Source organism: Bombina bombina, chromosome 7 (genome assembly GCF_027579735.1).
Source record: "Bombina bombina isolate aBomBom1 chromosome 7, aBomBom1.pri, whole genome shotgun sequence".
NCBI classification, from domain to species: domain Eukaryota; kingdom Metazoa; phylum Chordata; class Amphibia; order Anura; family Bombinatoridae; genus Bombina; species Bombina bombina.
Genome location: NC_069505.1, coordinates 357273670 through 357293737, shown reverse-complemented (window position 1 = coordinate 357293737; position 20068 = coordinate 357273670). Strand labels below are relative to the sequence as shown.

The window sequence follows — 20068 nt, the reverse complement described above, 5'->3', positions numbered from 1 at the left end:
AGGGTACATCTTCTTGAAAACGGGAGAAGAAGAGAATGGAATAATTCTATTCCTTAGCAATAATCTCTGAAGTTCTCTTAGGAACTGCAAAAACATCAGAATAAGAAGGGACTTCTAGCTATCTGTCCAACTTACTCAATTTTTCTGGAGGAACCACAATAGAATCGCAGTCGTCCAGAGTCACCAAAACTTCCCTCAATAACAGGCGGAGGTGTTCCAGCTTAAACCTAAAGGAGACCACTTCTGAATCTGTCAGTGGCAAGACACTCTCTGAGTCAGAAATTTTGCCTTCAGTTAGGACCTCCATACCCTCCAATTCAGCGCCCTGGGAGGGTACATCTGAGATCGCCATCAAAGCATCAGAAACTGAATTAACCCAGTGGTTGTCCTTCCTTCTGCATTTGCCTTGAAATACTGGAAAGGCAGTCAACGCCTCTGAAAGGGTAGATGACATAACTGCAGCTATATCTTTTAGAGGTACTTGGCTCCGCTTGTGCGGGCTGTGACGCTTGGGGAGAAAGTTGCGGCATACTCTGTATCTCAACAGTAGAACCCTGAGAAACATCCGCCTTTGTTAAATTTTTGTCTCTCTAAACTGTAATGCCCTCTCAGTGCAAGAGGGACAAAATGTAACAGGAGGTTCCACATTGGCATTTAAACACATGGAACATAGAACATGTAACATTCTGTAAATCTATATATAATATAGCAAAATTACAATTTGGTCGTGGAATCACAGAAAATATGAAAACCAGCCTAATATGACTGTTGCCAGTATTTTGAAAAATGGAGCGTTACTGTGCCTTTAAAAAATAAAAGTACAAAAAAAAATTTTTTTTTTTTTTTGCACCAACACTATAGCCAATAGTTCTGAACTATAACTAAAACATAGAAATACATTACATCAAACCTGAAAAACAAGCCATATACTTTTAAAAAATAAATGGCAAAACCACAAAGCACCTCTATGCCTCAACAGCTCAGCTGAGGCGCCTACCTGCCCCCACGATACATCAACCACGACTACTCGTTCAGCAGACTGTCTAAGACCAATTGCTTAAATCGTAACAAATACCGGAGTCCTCCAGCTTACATGCATGACAGATGCCGAAAATTATCAACTGCGCAGCTAACACTTAAGCCCCGCCCCTCGTGGGCGGCACAGGAAAAACCCAGTCTGAACCCGGCCTAAATGAAAGTAAAAAATGCTGGTTAAGCCGTTCTAAGCACCCAGTAAAAAACACACTGCCTACACCAGAGTAAAAACTCTGATAATCAAATTCCCCAGCATCTCACCCATAGCACCACCAATATAGGGCTAATATGCAGGGAAAGCCCATAACAGGTTAAGGTCTGACATCATTTGATACTCACAGAGAAATGAGGGAAACCCTAAATAAAAGTTTACAACCCCTCTTGTCAGAAAATAAAATACACAGTCTGTTCTGGGTTAATCTATGTCCCAGAGAAACAAATGACTGCACATACCTCTATGCTGAGCGACAGCATGACCGGTCCCACAGGATCAAGAGGCCTTCTCCCTCGTGCAGTTCTGTGGAGACATACAGGGTCTTAGTTAATATATCGTAAGACCATTTGCTGAAGGGCAGAACCAATATGGAAGGCGCAGTGAGAATTTAATCCCACCAATTCCCATTGCTTTAAAGCCACCTGTAGCTCTACTCTAGAGGCTGACAAGGAATACGGCTACACCCTAAATAAAATAGCACTCACTGGTACCTTTTTAAAAATAAATTGATTGAAGAATCTAAACTAACACCTCACTTTACCTCTTCCTATCACTAACACAGGCAAAGAGAATGACTAGAGTGGGAGGGAAGGGAGGAGCTATATATACAGCTCTGCCGTGGTGCTCTTTGCCTCCTCCTGCTGGCCAGGAGGCGATATCCCACAAGTAAGGATGAAATCCGTGGACTCATCGTGTCTTTTAAAAAGAAAAAAAGAGAAATCATCTCAATAAAACCTGTTCACATGCCAAGTGTGAAAAAAACACAGATTTTTCTAATATTAAAGCACTGTGTACAATGTAAAGAGATAGGAAAAACATAATTTATGTAAGAACTTACCTGATAAATTCATTTCTTTCATATTAGCAAGAGTCCATGAGCTAGTGACGTATTGGGATATACGTTCATACCAGGAGGGGCAAAGTTTCCCAAACCTCAAAATGCCTATAAATACACCCCTCACCACACCCACAAATCAGTTTAACGAATAGCCAAGAAGTGGGGTGATAAGAAAAAAGTGCGAAAGCATATAAAATAAGGAATTGGAATAATTGTGCTTTATACAAAAAAATCATAACCACCACAAAAAGGGTGGGCCTCATGGACTCTTGCTAATATGAAAGAAATGAATTTATCAGGTAAGTTCTTACATAAATTATGTTTTCTTTCATGTAATTAGCAAGTCCATGAGCTAGTGACGTATGGGATAATGACTACCCAAGATGTGGATCTTTCCACGCAAGAGTCACTAGAGAGGGAGGGATAAAATAAAGACAGCCAATTCCTGCTGAAAATAATCCACACCCAAAACAAAGTTTAATGAAAACATAAGCAGAAGATTCAAACTGAAACCGCTGCCTGAAGTACTTTTCTACCAAAAACTGCTTCAGAAGAAGAAAACACATCAAAATGGTAGAATTTAGTAAAAGTATGCAAAGAGGACCAAGTTACCTTTGCAAATCTGATCAACCGAAGCTTCATTCCTAAACGCCCAGGAAGTAGAAACTGACCTAGTAGAATGAGCTGTAATCCTTTGAGGCGGAGTTTTACCCGACTCGACATAGGCAAGATGAAATAAAGATTTCAACCAAGATGCCAAAGAAATGGCAGAAGCTTTCTGGCCTTTTCTAGAACCGGAAAAGATAACAAATAGACTAGAAGTCTTTCGGAAAGACTTAGTAGCTTCAACATAATATTTCAAAGCTCTAACAACATGCAAAGAATGCAACGATTTCTCCTTAGAATTCTTAGGATTAGGACATAATGAAGGAACCACAATTTCTCTACTAATGTTGTTGGAATTCACAACCTTAGGAAAAAATTCAAAAGAAGTTCGCAACACCGCCTTATCCTGATGAAAAATCAGAAAAGGAGACTCACAAGAAAGAGCAGATAATTCAGAGACTCTTCTGGCAGAAGAGATCGCCAAAAGGAACAAAAAACTTTCCAAGAAAGTAATTTAATGTCCAATGAATGCATGGGTTCAAAAGGAGGAGCTTGAAGAGCCCCCAGAACCAAATTTAAACTCCAAGGAGGAGAAATTGACTTAATGACAGGTTTTATACGAACCAAAGCTTGTACAAAACAATGAATATCAGGAAGATTAGCAATCTTTCTGTGAAAAAGAACAGAAAGAGCAGAGATTTGACCTTTCAAGGAACTTGCGGACAAACCTTTATCTAAACCATCCTGAAGAAACTGTAAAATTCTCGGTATTCTAAAAGAATGCCAAGAAAAATGATGAGAAAGACACCAAGAAATATAAGTCTTCCAGATTTACGAGCCTGTAACATAGTATTAATCACAGAGTCAGAGAAACCTCTTTGACCAAGAATCAAGCGTTCAATCACCATACCTTTAAATTTAAGGATTTGAGATCCTGATGGAAAAAAAGGACCTTGCGACAGAAGGTCTGGTCTTAACGGAAGAGTCCACGGTTGGCAAGAGGCCATCCGGACAAGATCCGCATACCAAAACCTGTGAGGCCATGCCGGAGCTACCAGCAGAACAAACGAGCATTCCTTCAGAATCTTGGAGATTACTCTTGGAAGAAGAACTAGAGGCGGAAAGATATAGGCAGGATGATACTTCCAAGGAAGTGATAATGCATCCACTGCCTCCGCCTGAGGATCCCGGGATCTGGACAGATACCTGGGAAGTTTCTTGTTTAGATGAGACGCCATCAGATCTATTTCTGGAAGTTCCCACATTTGAACAATCTGAAGAAATACCTCTGGGTGAAGAGACCATTCGCCCGGATGCAACGTTTGGCGACTGAGATAATCCGCTTCCCAATTGTCTATACCTGGGATATGAACCGCAGAGATTAGACAGGAGCTGGATTCCGCCCAAACCAGAATTCGAGATACTTCTTTCATAGCCAGAGGACTGTGAGTCCCTCCTTGATGATTGATGTATGCCACAGTTGTGACATTGTCTGTCTGAAAACAAATGAACGATTCTCTCTTCAGAAGAGGCCAAGACTGAAGAGCTCTGAAAATTGCACGGAGTTCCAAAATATTGATCAGTAATCTCACCTCCTGAGATTCCCAAACTCCTTGTGCCGTCAGAGATCCCCACACAGCTCTCCAACCTGTAAGACTTGCATCTGTTGAAATTACAGTCCAGGTCGGAAGAACAAAAGAAGCCCCCTGAATTAAACGATGGTGATCTGTCCACCACGTCAGAGAGTGTCATACAATCGGTTTTAAAGATATTAATTGAGATATCTTTGTGTAATCCCTGCACCATTGATTCAGCATACAGAGCTGAAGAGGTCGCATGTGAAAACGAGAAAAGGGGATCGCGTCCGATGCAGCAGTCATAAGACCTAGAATTTCCATGCATAAAGCTAACGAAGGGAATGATTGTGACTGAAGGTTTCGACAAGCTGAAATCAATTTTAGACGTCTCTTGTCTGTCAAAGACAGAGTCATGGACACTGAATCTATCTGGAAACCCAGAAAGGTTACCCTTGTCTGAGGAATCAATTAACTTTTTAGTGAATTGATCCTCCAACCATGATCTTGAAGAAACAACACAAGTCGATTTGTATGAGATTCTGCTAAATGTGAAAACTGAGCAAGTACCAAGATATCGTCCAAATAAGGAAATACCACAATACCCTGTTCTCTGATTACAGACAGAAGGGCACCGAGAACCTTTGTAAAAATTCTTGGAGCTGTAGCTAGGCCAAACGGCAGAGCCACAAACTGGTAATGCTTGTCCAGGAAAGAGAATCTCAGGAACTGATCGTGATCTGGATGAATCGGAATATGCAGATATGCATCCTGTAAATCTATTGTGGACATATAATGCCCTTGCTGAACAAAAGGCAAGATAGTCCTTACAGTTACCATTTTGAATGTTGTATCCTTACATAACGATTCAATATTTTTAGATCCAGAACTGGTCTGAAGGAATTCTCCTTCTTTGGTACAATGAAGAGATTCGAATAAAACCCCAGCCCCTGTTCCAGAACTGGAACTGGCATAATTACTCCAGCCAACTCTAGATCTGAAACACATTTCAGAAATGCTTGAGCTTTCACTGGATTTACTGGGACACGGGAAAGAAAAAATCTCTTTGCAGGAGGTCTTATCTTGAAACCAATTCTGTACCCTTCTGAAACGATGTTCTGAATCCAAAGATTGTGAACAGAATTGATCCAAATTTCTTTGAAAAAACGTAACCTGCCCCCTACCAGCTGAGCTGGAATGAGGGCCGCACCTTCATGTGGCTTTGCTTTTCTAGAAGGCTTGGATTTATTCCAGACTGGAGATGGTTTCCAAACTGAAACTGCTCCTGAGGATGAAGGATCAGGCTTTTGTTCTTTGTTGAAACGAAAGGAACGAAAACGATTATTAGCCCTGTTTTTACCCTTAGATTTTTTATCCTGCGGTAAAAAAGTTCCTTTCCCACCAGTAACAGTTGAGATAATAGAATCCAACTGAGAACCAAATAATTTGTTACCCTGGAAAGAAAGGGAAAGTAGAGTTGATTTAGAAGACATATCAGCATTTCAAGTTTTAAGCCATAAAGCTCTTCTAGCTAAAATAGCTAGAGACATAAACCTGACATCAACTCTGATAATATCAAAAATGGCATCACAGATAAAATTATTAGCATGTTGAAGAAGAAGAATAATATTATGAGAATCATGATCTGTTGCGCTAAAGTTTCCAACCAAAAAGTTGAAGCTGCAGCAACATCAGCCAATGATATAGCAGGTCTAAGAAGATTACCTGAACACAGATAAGCTTTTCTTAGAAAGGATTCAATTTTCCTATCTAAAGGATCCTTAAACGAAGTACCATCTGCCGTAGGAATAGTAGTACGTTTAGCAAGGGTAGAAATAGCCCCATCAACTTTAGGGATTTTGTCCCAAAATTCTAATCTGTCAGACGGCACAGGATATAATTGCTTAAAACGTTTAGAAGGAGTAAATGAATTACCCAAATTATTCCACTCTCTGGAAATTACTTCAGAAATAGCACCAGGAACAGGAAAAACTTCTGGAATAACCACAGGAGATTTAAAGACCTTATCTAAATGTTTAGATTTAGTATCAAGAGGACCAGAATCCTCAATTTCTAAAGCAATTAGTACTTCTTTAAGTAAAGAACGAATAAATTCCATTTTAAATAAATATGAAGATTTATCAGCATCAACCTCTGAGACAGAATCCTCTGAACCAGAAGAGTCATTAGAATCAGAATGATGATGTTCATTTAAAAATTCATCTGTATAAAGAGAAGTTTTAAAAGATTTTTATGTTTACTAGAAGGAGGAATAACAGACATAGCCTTCTTGATGGATTCAGAAACAAAATCTCTTATGTTATCAGGAACACTCTGAACATTAGATGTTGATGGAACTGCAAAAGGTAATGGTACTTTACTAAAGGAAATATTATCTGCATTAACAAGTTTGTCATGACAATTAATACAAACAACAGCTGGAGGAACAGCTACCAAAAGTTTACAGCAGATACACTTAGCTTTGGTAGTTCCAGCACCAGACAGCGATTTTCCTGAAGTATCTTCTGACTCAGATGCAACGTGAGACATCTTGCAATATGTAAGAGAAAAAACAACATATAAAGCAAAATTGATCAAATTCCTTAAATGACAGTTTCAGGAATGGGAAAAATGCCAAGGAACAAGCTTCTAGCAACCAGAAGCAATGAAAAATGAGACTTAAATAATGTGGAGACAAAAGCGACGCCCATATTTTTTTAGCGCCAAATAAGACGCCCACATTATTTGGCGCCTAAATGCTTTTGGCGCCAAAAATGACGCCACATCCGGAACGCCGACATTTTTGGCGCAAAAGAACGTCAAAAAATGACGCAACTTCCGGCGACACGTATGACGCCGGAAACAGAAAAGATTTTTTTGCGCCAAAAAAGTCTGCGCCAAGAATGACGCAATAAAATGAAGCATTTTCAGCCCCCGCGAGCCTAACAGCCCACAGGGAAAAAAGTCAAATTTTTTAAGGTAAGAAAAATGATTGATTCAAATGCATTATCCCAAATATGAAACTGACAGTCTGAAAATAAGGAATGTTGAACATCCTGAGTCAAGGCAAATAAATGTTTGAATACATATATTTAGAACTTTATTAAAAAAGTGCCCAACCATAGCTTAGAGTGTCACAGAAAATAAGACTTACTTACCCCAGGACACTCATCTACATGTTTGTAGAAAGCCAAACCAGTACTGAAACGAAAATCAGCAGATGTAATGGTATATATATAAGAGTATATCGTCGATCTGAAAAGGGAGGTAAGAGATGAATCTCTACGACCGATAACAGAGAACCTATGAAATAGACCCCGTAGAAGGAGATCATTGAATTCAAATAGGCAATACTCTCCTCACATCCCTCTGACATTCACTGCACGCTGAGAGGAAAATCGGGCTCCAACCTGCTGCGGAGCGCATATCAACGTAGAATCTAGCACAAACTTACTTCACCACCTCCATAGGAGGCAAAGTTTGTAAAACTGATTTGTGGGTGTGGTGAGGGGTGTATTTATAGGCATTTTGAGGTTTGGGAAACTTTGCCCCTCCTGGTAGGAATGTATATCCCATACGTCACTAGCTCATGGACTCTTGCTAATTACATGAAAGAAAAGTAAACTTGTTTTAATGCTTATTGACTCAAGATTGGAACATTTGCAGTCACTAAGCTGCACCCACAAGAATACAAAATTTGACAGAAATGTGTTCACGCAATATAACAGTGTTCTGCACTTCTATTTCTAACAGGAACTGAAAAGCTCACAATTTCAGAATGGAATTACAGGAAAAGGGGACAAAATAAATAATGAAAGTGTACTGCACAGCATATACTGTGTATATATATATATATATATATATATATATATATATATTTATATTTATATTTATTCCCACAGGAATAGGGCCCTCGATTTCTCCTGTATGTGTTTGTAAATTCTGTCCTGTCTCTTAGAAGTTTTATATTATTGTTTTATTTAAATGAACTGTATCCATGGACAGCGCTGCGGAATATGATGGCGCTTCATAAATAAAGTATAACAATAATATATATATAAATATATATATATATATATATATATATATTTATATACACACAATTTATCATTTTATATTACTATCTGAAAGTGAATAATGTTCCTTTAAGGCTTCTAAAATATTGATCTGTGTTCCCTATGTGTTGGAAAGTTGGCTATCTTTGAGTTACAGCATTTGGCTGTTGTCAATTTTCTTACACCTATAAAAAAAAATACAGGAGTAGACTACACACTCAAAACGTAGTGGGTGCACATGCCATGCCAATGGCAAAACTCATAGCTCTGTGTCCTCGATAGGCACTCACTCGCATACACACTATAATATCCATTTCTTTTGGAGTTTTTTTATTCTAATGTATATTATGTTACCAATCTGTAATGAAAAAACTGAGATGCTAAATAACAAGAGTTATATTTATTATTATTGCTGACGATTAGCAAAACATTTGAGCAGGAAATTCAAAAGGAGAAAAATACACTGTGTACTTTTGCACTCTTAATAATCATAATTTCTCCTTCTTAAGCACAACATACAAACATAGAATTAATAATGCTACTCACAGGAACGCCCAGAATGTCTGTTAGTTGATCTGCTTTGGTCTGGCGAAGACAGTTCCCAGCATTTGTAACAAATACAACTGGTACCACAAACTGTCCCTGCTTATTAACAAGTTTCTGAAAGGCTTTTTTAGCTGCAGGGATTGGCGTCTTTCCTCTTACTAGCACCCCGTCAATGTCAAACAAAAGACCAAACGAAGTCTGGGAAGAAAACAGAAAAAAAGATTACAAGAATCTAAATAGGAAAAGGGAGACAATTTGTTTTAAACTTCCTTCTTAAAGAACATAATTAAGGAGGACAAATGCCTTAGCACCAAGTTCGATAATAATATATATAAAAAAAAAAAAAATCTATGTATTCCATAGATTGCTTGAAAAATATCACTGTATTCATGTATCATACATAGTATAATCCAGCGTTTCGGCCCTCATAGGGGCCTTTGTCCTTTAGCCACCAATCAGCAAACGCTACCCAGGTGCAAAACCAAAAATTGTCCGGCTCCTAAGCTTTTACATTCCTTCTTTTCAAATAAAGATAGCAAGAGAACGAAGAAAATTTGATAATAGGAGAAAATTAGAAAGTTGCTTAAAATTGCATGCTCTAGCATAATCATGAAAGAAAAAAAATTGATTTTAGTATCCCTTTAAACCTAATCAGAGAAAAAAGGATGTATCATGGTTAGTTTACAAAAATAAAAACAGAATTTATGTTCACCTGCTAAATTTCTTTCTCCTACGGTGTATCCGGTCCACGGCTTCATCCTTACTTGTGGGATATTCTCAATCCCTACAGGAAGTGGCAAAGAGAGCACACAGCAAAGCTGTTCATATAGCTCCCCTCAGGCTCCGCCCCCCCCCAGTCATTCGACCGACGGTTAGGAGAAAAAGGAGAACCATAGGGTGCAGTGGTGACTGTAGTTTACAAAAAAAAAAATTTAGCAGGTAAACATAAATTCTGTTTTCTCCTACATTGGTGTATCCGGTCCACGGCTTCATCCTTACTTGTGGGAACCAATACCAAAGCTTTAGGACACGGATGAAGGGAGGGAACAAGTCAGGTAACCTAAATGGAAGGCACCACTGCTTGCAAAACCTTTCTCCCAAAAATAGCCTCCGAAGAAGCAAAAGTATTGAATTTGTAAAATTTGGCAAACGTGTGCAGTGAAGACCAAGTCGCTGCCTTACAAATCTGTTCAACAGAAGCCTCATTCTTGAAAGCCCATGTGGAAGCCACAGCTCTAGTAGAGTGAGCTGTAATTCGTTCAGGAGGCTGCCTTCCAGCAGTCTCATAAGCCAACCGCATGATGCTTTTTAGCCAGAAGGACAGAGAGGTCGCAGTCGCCTTTTGACCTCTCCTCTTGCCAGAATAGACGACAAACAAGGACAATATTTGTCTGAAGTCTTTAGTTGCTTTTAGATAAAACTTTAAAGCACAAACCACATCAAGATTGTGTAACAGACGTTCCTTGTTAGAAACTGGATTAGGACACAGAGAAGGAACAACTATTTCCTGGTTGATATTCTTATTGGAAACCACTTTTGGAAGAAAACAAGGTTTGGTACGTAAAACGACCTTATCTGTAAGGAACACCAGATAGGGTGAATTACACTGCAAAGCAGACAATTCAGAAACTCTTCTAGCAGAAGAAATAGCTACTAAAAACAAAAAAAACTTTCCAAGATAGTAACTTAATATCTATGGAATGTAGAGGTTCAAACGGAACCCCTTGAAGAACTGAAAGAACTAAATTTAGACTCCATGGAGGAGCCACAGGTCTGTAGACAGGCTTGATTCTGACTAAAGCCTGTACAAACACCTGAATATCTGGCATGGCTGCCAGACGCTTGTGTAACAAAACAGACAGAGCAGATATCTGTCCTTTTAAGGAACTAGCTGATAGACCTTTCTCCAATCCTTCTTGGAGAAAAGATAGTATCCTTGGAATCCTAATCTTACTCCATGAGTAACCCTTGGATTCGCACCAGCAAAGATATTTCCGCCATATCTTATGGTAAATTTTCCTGGTGACAGGCTTTCTAGCCTGGATCAAAGTATCTATAACTGATTCCGAAAACCCACGCTTAGCTAGAATCAAGCGTTCAATCTCCAAGCAGTCAGTTGCAGAGAAACTAGGTTTGGATGTTCGAATGGACCTTGAATTAGAAGGTCCTGTCTCAAAGGCAGCTTCCATGGTGGAACCGATGACATATTCACCAGGTCTGCATACCAAGTCCTGCGTGGCCACGCAGGAGCTATCAGAATTACCGAAGCCTTCTCCTGTTTGATCCTGGCTACTAGCCGGGGGAGAAGGGGAAACGGTGGAAAGACATAAGCTAGATTGAACGACCAAGGCGCTACTAAGGCATCTACCAATGTCGCCTTGGGATCCTTGGACCTGGACCCGTAACGTGGAACTTTGGAGTTCTGACGTGACGCCATCAGATCCAGATCTGGAATGCCCCATAGCTGGGTCAGCTGAGCAAAAACCTCCGGGTGGAGTTCCCACTCCCTCGGATGGAAAGTCTGACGACTCAGATAATCCGCTTCCCAGTTGTCCACTCCTGGGATGTGAATTGCTGATAGATGGCAGGAGTGATCCTCTGAACATTTGATGATCTTGGATACCTCCCTCATCGCCAGGGAACTCTTTGTTCCCCCCTGATGATTGATGTAAGCTACAGTCGTCATGTTGTCCGACTGAAATCTGATGAATTTGGCCTCCGCTAGTTGAGGCCATGCCTGGAGCGCATTGAATATCGCTCTCAATTCCAAAATGTTTATCGGGAGAAGAGATTCTTCCCGAGACCACAGACCCTGAGCCTTCAGGGACAGGTGATCCTGAGACAACCACCAGAGGAGTGAGTCTCTGGTTTTCTGGTCCATCTGAATCTGGGGAGACAAATCTGCATAATCCCCATTCCATTGTTTGAGCATGCACAGTTGCAATGGTCTTAAATGAATTCGAGCAAAGGGAACCACGTCCATTGCCGCAACTATTAGTCCTATTACCTCCATGCACTGAGCTATGGAGGGTTGAGGAATGGATTGAAGAACTCGACAAGTGTTCAAAAGTTTTAATTTCCTGACCTCCGTCAGAAAGATTTTAATTTCTACCGAGTCTATTATTGTTCCCAGGAAGGGAACGCTTGTGAACGGGGACAGAGAACTTTTTTCTATGTTCACCTTCCACCCGTGAGACCTTAGAAAGGCTAGAACAATGTCCGTATGAGCCCTTGCTTTGTGAAAGGATGACGCCTGTATTAAAATGTCGTCTAGGTAAGGTGCTACTGCAATGCCCCTTGGCCTTAGCACCGCTAGAAGGGACCCTAGCACCTTTGTGAAAATTCTGGGAGCAGTGGCCAATCCGAAGGGAAGAGCCACGAACTGGTAAAGCTTGTCCAGAAAGGCGAACCTCAGAAACTGATGGTGATCTTTGTGGCTAGGAATATGCAGGTACGCATCCTTTAAGTCCACGGTAGTCATATATTGACCCTCCTGGATCATTGGTAAAATTGTCCGAATGGTTTCCATTTTGAATGATGGAACTCTGAGGAATTTGTTTAGGATCTTTAAGTCCAGAATTGGCCTGAAAGTTCCTTCCTTTTTGGGAACTACAAACAGGTTTGAGTAAAATCCCAGTCTTTGTTCTGCTGTTGGAACTGGGTGTATCACTCCCATTTTTAAAAGGTCTTCTACGCAATGTAAGAATGCCTGTCTCTTTATCTGGTCTAAAGATAAGCGAGACATGTGGAACCTTCCCCTTGGAGGAAGATCCTTGAATTCTAGAAGATAACCCTGAGAGACCATTTCTAGTGCCCAGGGGTCCGGAACATCTCTTGCCCAGGCCTGAGCAAAGAGAGAAAGTCTGCCCCCTACTAGATCCGGTCCCGGATCGGGGGCTACCCCTTCATGCTGTCTTGGTAGCAGCAGCAGGCTTTTTGGCCTGTTTACCCTTGTTCCAGCCTTGCAATGGTTTCCATGCTGGTTTGGGTTGGGATGCGTTACCCTCATGCCTAGTGGCTGTAGAGGTAGAAGCCGGTCCGTTCCTGAAATTGCGAAAGGAACGAAAATTAGACTTATTTTTAGCTTTGAGAGGTCTATCCTGTGGAAGGGCATGTCCCTTTCCTCCAGTGATATCTGAAATAATTTCTTTCAACTCTGGCCCGAATAGGGTCTTACCCTTGAAAGGAATATTAAGCAATTTTGTTTTGGACGACACATCCGCCGACCACGATTTTGGCCAAAGCGCTCTACGCGCCACTATTGCGAAACCAGAATTTTTCGCCGCTAATTTAGCTAACTGAAAAGCGGCATCTGTAATGAAAGAATTAGCCAACTTCAGGGCATGAATTCTATCCATGACTTCATCATAAGAAGTCTCCTTCTGGAGCGAGTTTTATAATTCCTCAAACCAAAAAGCAGCTGCAGTGGTTACAGGAATAATGTAAGAAATTGGTTGAAGAAGAAAACCTTGTTGAACAAAAATTTTCTTGAGTAAACCTTCTAATTTTTTATCCATAGGATCTTTGAAAGGGCAACTGTCTTCAATTGGTATAGTCGTGCGCTTAGCTAGCGTTGAAACTGCCCCCTCTACCTTAGGGACCGTCTGCCACGCGTCCCTTCTGGGGTCAACAATGGGGAACATTTTCTTAAATATAGGAGGGGGAACAAAAGGTACACCTGGCTTCTCCCACTCCTTATTCACTATAGCCGCCACCCTCTTAGGTATCTGAAACGCATCAGTGTGTACTGGGACCTCTAAGAATTTATCCATTTTACACAATTTTTCTGGGACCACCAAAGGTTCACAATCATCAAGCGTAGCTAGGACCTCCTTAAGTAGGGCGCGGAGGTGTTCTAGCTTAAATTTAAATGCTATAGAATCAGGCTCTGCCTGCTGAGAAACTTTTCCTGTGTCAGAAATTCCTCCCTCAGATAGGCCCTCCCTCACCGCCAAGTCAGATTGATATGAGGGCACTACAGATAAATTATCCTCTGCGTCTGCTTGCTCATTATCTGTATTTAAAACTGAACAATCACGCTTCCTAGGAAAAGCTGGCAGTTTGGATAAAAATGCTGCGAGAGAATGATCCATTACTGCTGCATAGTAATAGCAATTGGTGCGCTAGATGTACTGGGCATCGCTTGCGCGGGCATAGCTGGTGTTGACACAGAAGGAGAGGATAGTGAGCTATCCTCACTACCTTCAGCTAAAGAATCATCTTGGGCTATATCTTTAAGTGTGATTGTACGGTCCTTAAGCTGTTTGGACGCTATGGCACACTTCACACATAAATTTAATGGGGGAACCACCTTGGCCTTTGAAAATACAGAACATAGGTTATCTGAAGGGTCAGATATGTTTGACAGACTTAAACAGATCTTCAATGCAATAAAAATTTTACAAAACCGTTACTGTGTCTTTAAATAATATAAGTGCACACTTTATTATTGAAACATCAAAAAAACATCAAATAAACATCCGATTTTAATGAAATTTTCACCACAGTGTCTTAATGCTTTGAAAAGATTGCACACAAATTTTCAGACCAATTAACCCCTTAATGCCCAAACCGGAGCTATAACAGCAATTAACCGGTTAAACTACAGTACTATGCCAAAGCTTCCACTGTGGCCTTTACCTTCCTTAGGGATTATTTTAGTAAGAAATAAGCCTCTCTGGAGTCTTTTCTGATGTCTCTGGACTCCCCACGTGAAGCTGCATGAACTGCCTAGGCAAAACAACTGTGCAATTGAGGTATGAAAATGAGGCCTCCTCCCTCTTCATTCCAGAGTGGAGGGGCCTTTCTGACTAGATTAGGTGTCCAAATAAGTGCCAGGTGCAAATTAAACCCCAAAAGTGTTTTAAAGTCTGAAAAAACACCTTAATTATAGTGAAAAACATGCTAAAAAGCAATCGATTATGCCCACAAAAGTGTCAACCAGCATAGAGCCCTTAATATAAGCCCTAATCTTATAGAGTCTAAGAAAAATGGCTTACCTATCCCAGAGGAGATTGCTGACAGTCTTCTAGCATTACTAGGTCTTGTTAGAAAAATGACTGATCATACCTGAAGCAGTTAAGCCTGCAAACTGTTCCCCCCCAACTGAAGTTCTCTGGTTTCAACAGTCCTGCGTGGAAACAGCAATGGATTTTAGTTACTGGTGCTAAAATCATATTCCTCTCGGCAGAAATCTTCATCACTTTCTGCTGCAGAGTAAATAGTACAAGCCAGCACTATTTTAAAATAAACTCTTGATAGAAGAATAAAAAACTACAACTAAACACCACATACTCTTTACCACCCCCGTGGAGATGCTACTAGTTAGAGCGGCAAAAATAATGACGGGGGGGCGGAGCCTGAGGGGAGCTATATGGACAGCTTTGCTGTGTGCTCTCTTTGCCACTTCCTGTAGGGATTGAGAATATCCCACAAGTAAGGATGAAGCCGTGGACCGGATACACCAATGTAGGAGAAATACTGTGTTACCCACAAATCTCAATTTTATTTTAATTAATGTGTTAACATTAATATGTTTTGGTCTTGTATGTCATAATATAGAAAACTTTTGAATGAAAGGCAAGTATGTAACCCCTTAGGATATTATGTGTCCAATTCCACCATCCAAAATGTCTCTTTCTGCAAGAGAATTCTTTGCGATCACCCCCTCCCCCCCTCCCGTTTTAAAGGGGGAATGTGATCTATTGGGCTGCATCTTAATGTAGATAATGGGTATTTAAATTGTAAAAAATGCAGGGCTACTGGTTGATCTGATTTGCCTGAATCTATGGCCTGTCTGGGGCGCGATCCGATATACGGCGTAGTTTTCGGCACAAGCGAGCAAACCCGCGCCGCCCATAATTTCACCTCGCAACTCGAGCTATTCAAAATACTGCGCCGTCAGATGCTAAACTGGAGTAAGTAGGAAAAACCGACGATCAACTAAAATGTGCGCAAAACATAATTTATGTAAGAACTTACCTGATAAATTCATTTCTTTCATATTAGCAAGAGTCCATGAGCTAGTGACGTATGGGATATACATTCCTACCAGGAGGGGCAAAGTTTCCCAAACCTCAAAATGCCTATAAATACACCCCTCACCACACCCACAAATCAGTTTAACGAATAGCCAAGAAGTGGGGTGATAAGAAAAAAGTGCGAAAGCATAAAAAATAAGGAATTGGAATAATTGTGCTTTATACAAAAAAAATCATAACCACCACAAAAAGGGTGGGCCTCATGGACTCTTGCTAATATGAAAGAAATGAATTTATCAGGTAAGTTCTTACATAAATTATGTTTTCTTTCATGTAATTAGCAAGAGTCCATGAGCTAGTGACGTATGGGATAATGACTACCCAAGATGTGGATCTTTCCACGCAAGAGTCACTAGAGAGGGAGGGATAAAATAAAGACAGCCAATTCCTGCTGAAAATAATCCACACCCAAAATAAAGTTTAAATGAAAACATAAGCAGAAGATTCAAACTGAAACAGCTGCCTGAAGTACTTTTCTACCAAAAACTGCTTCAGAAGAAGAAAACACATAAAAATGGTAGAATTTAGTAAAAGTATGCAAAGAAGACCAAGTTGCTGCTTTGCAAATTTGATCAACCGAAGCTTCATTCCTAAACGCCCAGGAAGTAGAAACTGACCTAGTAGAATGAGCTGTAATCCTCTGAGGCAGAGTTTTACCCGACTCAACATAGGCATGATGAATTAAAGATTTCAACCAAGATGCCAAAGAAATGGCAGAAGCTTTCTGGCCTTTTCTAGAACCGGAAAAGATGACAAATAGACTAGAAGTCTTTCGGAAAGTCTTAGTAGCTTCAACATAATATTTCAAAGCTCTAACAACATCCAAAGAATGCAATGATTTCTCCTTAGAATTCTTAGGATTAGGGCATAATGAAGGAACTACAATTTCTCTACTAATGTTGTTGGAATTCACAACCTTAGGTAAAAATTCAAAAGAAGTTCGCAACACTGCCTTATCCTGATGAAAAATCAGAAAAGGAGACTCACAAGAAAGAGCAGACAATTCAGAGACTCTTCTGGCAGAAGAGATGGCCAAAAGGAACAAAACTTTCCAAGAAAGTAATTTTGTTACAAACTGCTATTTGTGACTGGCCCTTTAAATGGAAGGTTGCCCTGCTTCCCTGGATTTTGGAGAAGCCTATTTGCCAGCCTCCTTCCTCATGACTATGGCCCCTGGAAGATTGTGCCCCTGAGAGTATATTGACTTTTGTGGGGTGTGTGTGGCCCTTTGGGAAACGTCTGGGGACATATTGTGACTCTGGTGAACAATGCCCCCTTTAAGACTATGTCCCCAGACCTGTGAAATGACTTGTCCCTGGCTTTCTCCCACTTGGTTCAGTTTCATTGTGTGCCATTAAGAGTTAAATTTTGTTCAGCTTCAAGAAACCTATTCTACATACAAGTCTGCTGGGATTAGCTCTAATTAGGTTTAGTGATCAACTTTCCCATTGTCTAATCAGACTAGTATTGATAAGGTGGACTGCATTGTTTTATTGTGTGTAATGTTATCTGCTGAAGTAATGTTGTGGCCTGTCAAAGGGAGTGTCTCTCTATCTAATATCAAATGTGTGATGGGGGATTTTATGCCTCCCCCTGAGAGTGTCCTGTTTGCATGTAACCTCAATAAAAAGGAGGCTGTGTGCTCCAGCACATGAGACCTATTTTCTGTCCCTCTAACTTGCAGCTTTGACTCATGTTTGTAGGGGACAGCTTCAGCTAATATCACTACAGGGATTGCTGACTATGGTGCTGATGATTCTTTGGTGAGCGCTAGGAGCATCCTTTTCTACGGTCCAACTTCCAGCCAGCCTGGAGGCAACCGTAACATTTGGCGGCAGCGGTGGGATTGGCGTCCTAGCGCAAGGAGCAGCACCACAACAGCACTGGTATCGTAGGAGAGTAATTGAGGGCAACGCTAGCCACTGCGCAGCGTCCCTACCTACAGCAGCATGGAGCTGACAAGATACTGGTCAGAACCATGTGAAGAGCACCTCAACCGGATCCGTCGCTATGAGGGCGCGGATTTCGTTCCAGAAGTAAAGAGGCGGCTAGTCCGATATGGTCCAGACCCTGCACAGGAGGTAGTCAGTCGCCTCATCCGGGAATTGGCTACGGAGAACAAAGCGGCACGAGCCTTTGAGCGCCAACTGTGGAGTTTGAGGGTATGGACACCTGGTCTCTCTCCCCAGCCGCAGCATGTTCCACAGGGAGAGGGGAGCAGCGACCTCCCTCCCCAGCGGCAGTATACTGTGCAGAGGGAAGAGACAACCGGTCTCCTTCCCCAACCAGAGATACCAGAGGCAGCAGGCCTCATAGACTGGTCCTGGGAGGACCCCCAGCAGGCAGGTGGAGATGGGACCGCAGTCTCTCTACCGGCCCTACAGGGATGCTGGGCAGGCGGCCCAGATCCCCAGCGACAGACCCAGCTACAGGGAGGGGAGAGCATCGACCTCCCTCCCCAGCCGGAGTGTGCCTTCCAGGGAGAGGAGACAACCGGTCTCTCTCCCCAGCCGCAGCATGTTCCACAGGAAGAGGAGAGCATCGACCTCCCTTCCCAACGGCCGCCGGAGTATCAGGAGGAGGAGGTAAGCCAATCTCCCCCTCCCCAGCTAACTCCTAACTTGGGCCCAGGGTTAACAGTGGAGATGTTAACCCCCACTGACCCCCACGTTCCCTTTGCCACCGGGCAGGACTATGCCCCAATTCCCCCAGCAGAAGAGCTGGCATCAGAACAGAGCGCTGCTGGCCTCTGCCCTACAGACCCCCTTGTTACAGGACTGGCCTGCAAACCCCCCACCCCAGCAGAAGCGCTGGCACCAGGGCAGAGTGCCGCTGGCCTCTGCCCCCCAAGTACCATCAGCTATTTGCACAGCTGCGCCAGGAAGGCAGAGGATGCTACACTTTCATCCTATAACCTGGAACCTACAGGCCAGTGCTACTTGTTGTGGGGGGGCTGCTTTGCTGCTAGTGTTTATTTGTGGGTGGGTTGCGAGACTAACTTAGGCACTGACCGACAGAAGGTCAGGTGCCTTGTTAGTCTCCCTCCAAAAGGGGAGATATGTTACAAACTGCTATTTGTGACTGGCCCTTTAAATGGAAGGTTGCCCTGCTTCCCTGGATTTTGGAGAAGCCTATTTGCCAGCCTCCTTCCTCATGACTATGGCCCCTGGAAGATTGTGCCCCTGAGAGTATATTGACTTTTGTGGGGTGTGTGTGGCCCTTTGGGAAACGTCTGGGGACATATTGTGACTCTGGTGAACAATGCCCCCTTTAAGACTATGTCCCCAGACCTGTGAAATGACTTGTCCCTGGCTTTCTCCCACTTGGTTCAGTTTCATTGTGTGCCATTAAGAGTTAAATTTTGTTCAGCTTCAAGAAACCTATTCTACATACAAGTCTGCTGGGATTAGCTCTAATTAGGTTTAGTGATCAACTTTCCCATTGTCTAATCAGACTAGTATTGATAAGGTGGACTGCATTGTTTTATTGTGTGTAATGTTATCTGCTGAAGTAATGTTGTGGCCTGTCAAAGGGAGTGTCTCTCTATCTAATATCAAATGTGTGATGGGGGATTTTATGCCTCCCCCTGAGAGTGTCCTGTTTGCATGTAACCTCAATAAAAAGGAGGCTGTGTGCTCCAGCACATGAGACCTATTTTCTGTCCCTCTAACTTGCAGCTTTGACTCATGTTTGTAGGGGACAGCTTCAGCTAATATCACTACAGGGATTGCTGACTATGGTGCTGATGATTCTTTGGTGAGCGCTAGGAGCATCCTTTTCTACGGTCCAACTTCCAGCCAGCCTGGAGGCAACCGTAACAAATTTAATGTCCAATGAATGCATAGGTTAAAACGGAGGAGCTTGAAGAGCCCCCAGAACCAAATTCAAACTCCAAGGAGGAGAAATTGACTTAATGACAGGTTTAATACGAACCAAGGCTTGTACAAAACAATGAATATCAGGAAGATTAGCAATCTTTCTGTGAAAAAGAACAGAAAGAGCAGAGATTTGACCTTTCAAGGAACTTGCGGACAAACCTTTATCTAAACCATCCTGAAGAAACTGATAAAATTCTCGAAATTCTAAAAGAATGCCAGGAAAAATGATGAGAAAGACACCAAGAAATATAAGTCTTCCAGACTCTATAATATATCTCTATA

At 41.8% G+C, this 20068-nt stretch overlaps 1 protein-coding gene across 1 annotated transcript in view; it reads right to left on the bottom strand.

Moving 5' to 3' along the window:
• Positions 1-20068, bottom strand: part of LOC128666438 (haloacid dehalogenase-like hydrolase domain-containing 5) — a 718406-nt gene that overhangs the window by 602289 nt on the left and 96049 nt on the right. The window contains exon 2 of the mRNA XM_053721044.1: positions 8869-9066. Within this exon, the coding sequence (XP_053577019.1) occupies positions 8869-9066 (198 nt within the window). The remainder of the gene's footprint in view (positions 1-8868; positions 9067-20068) is intronic.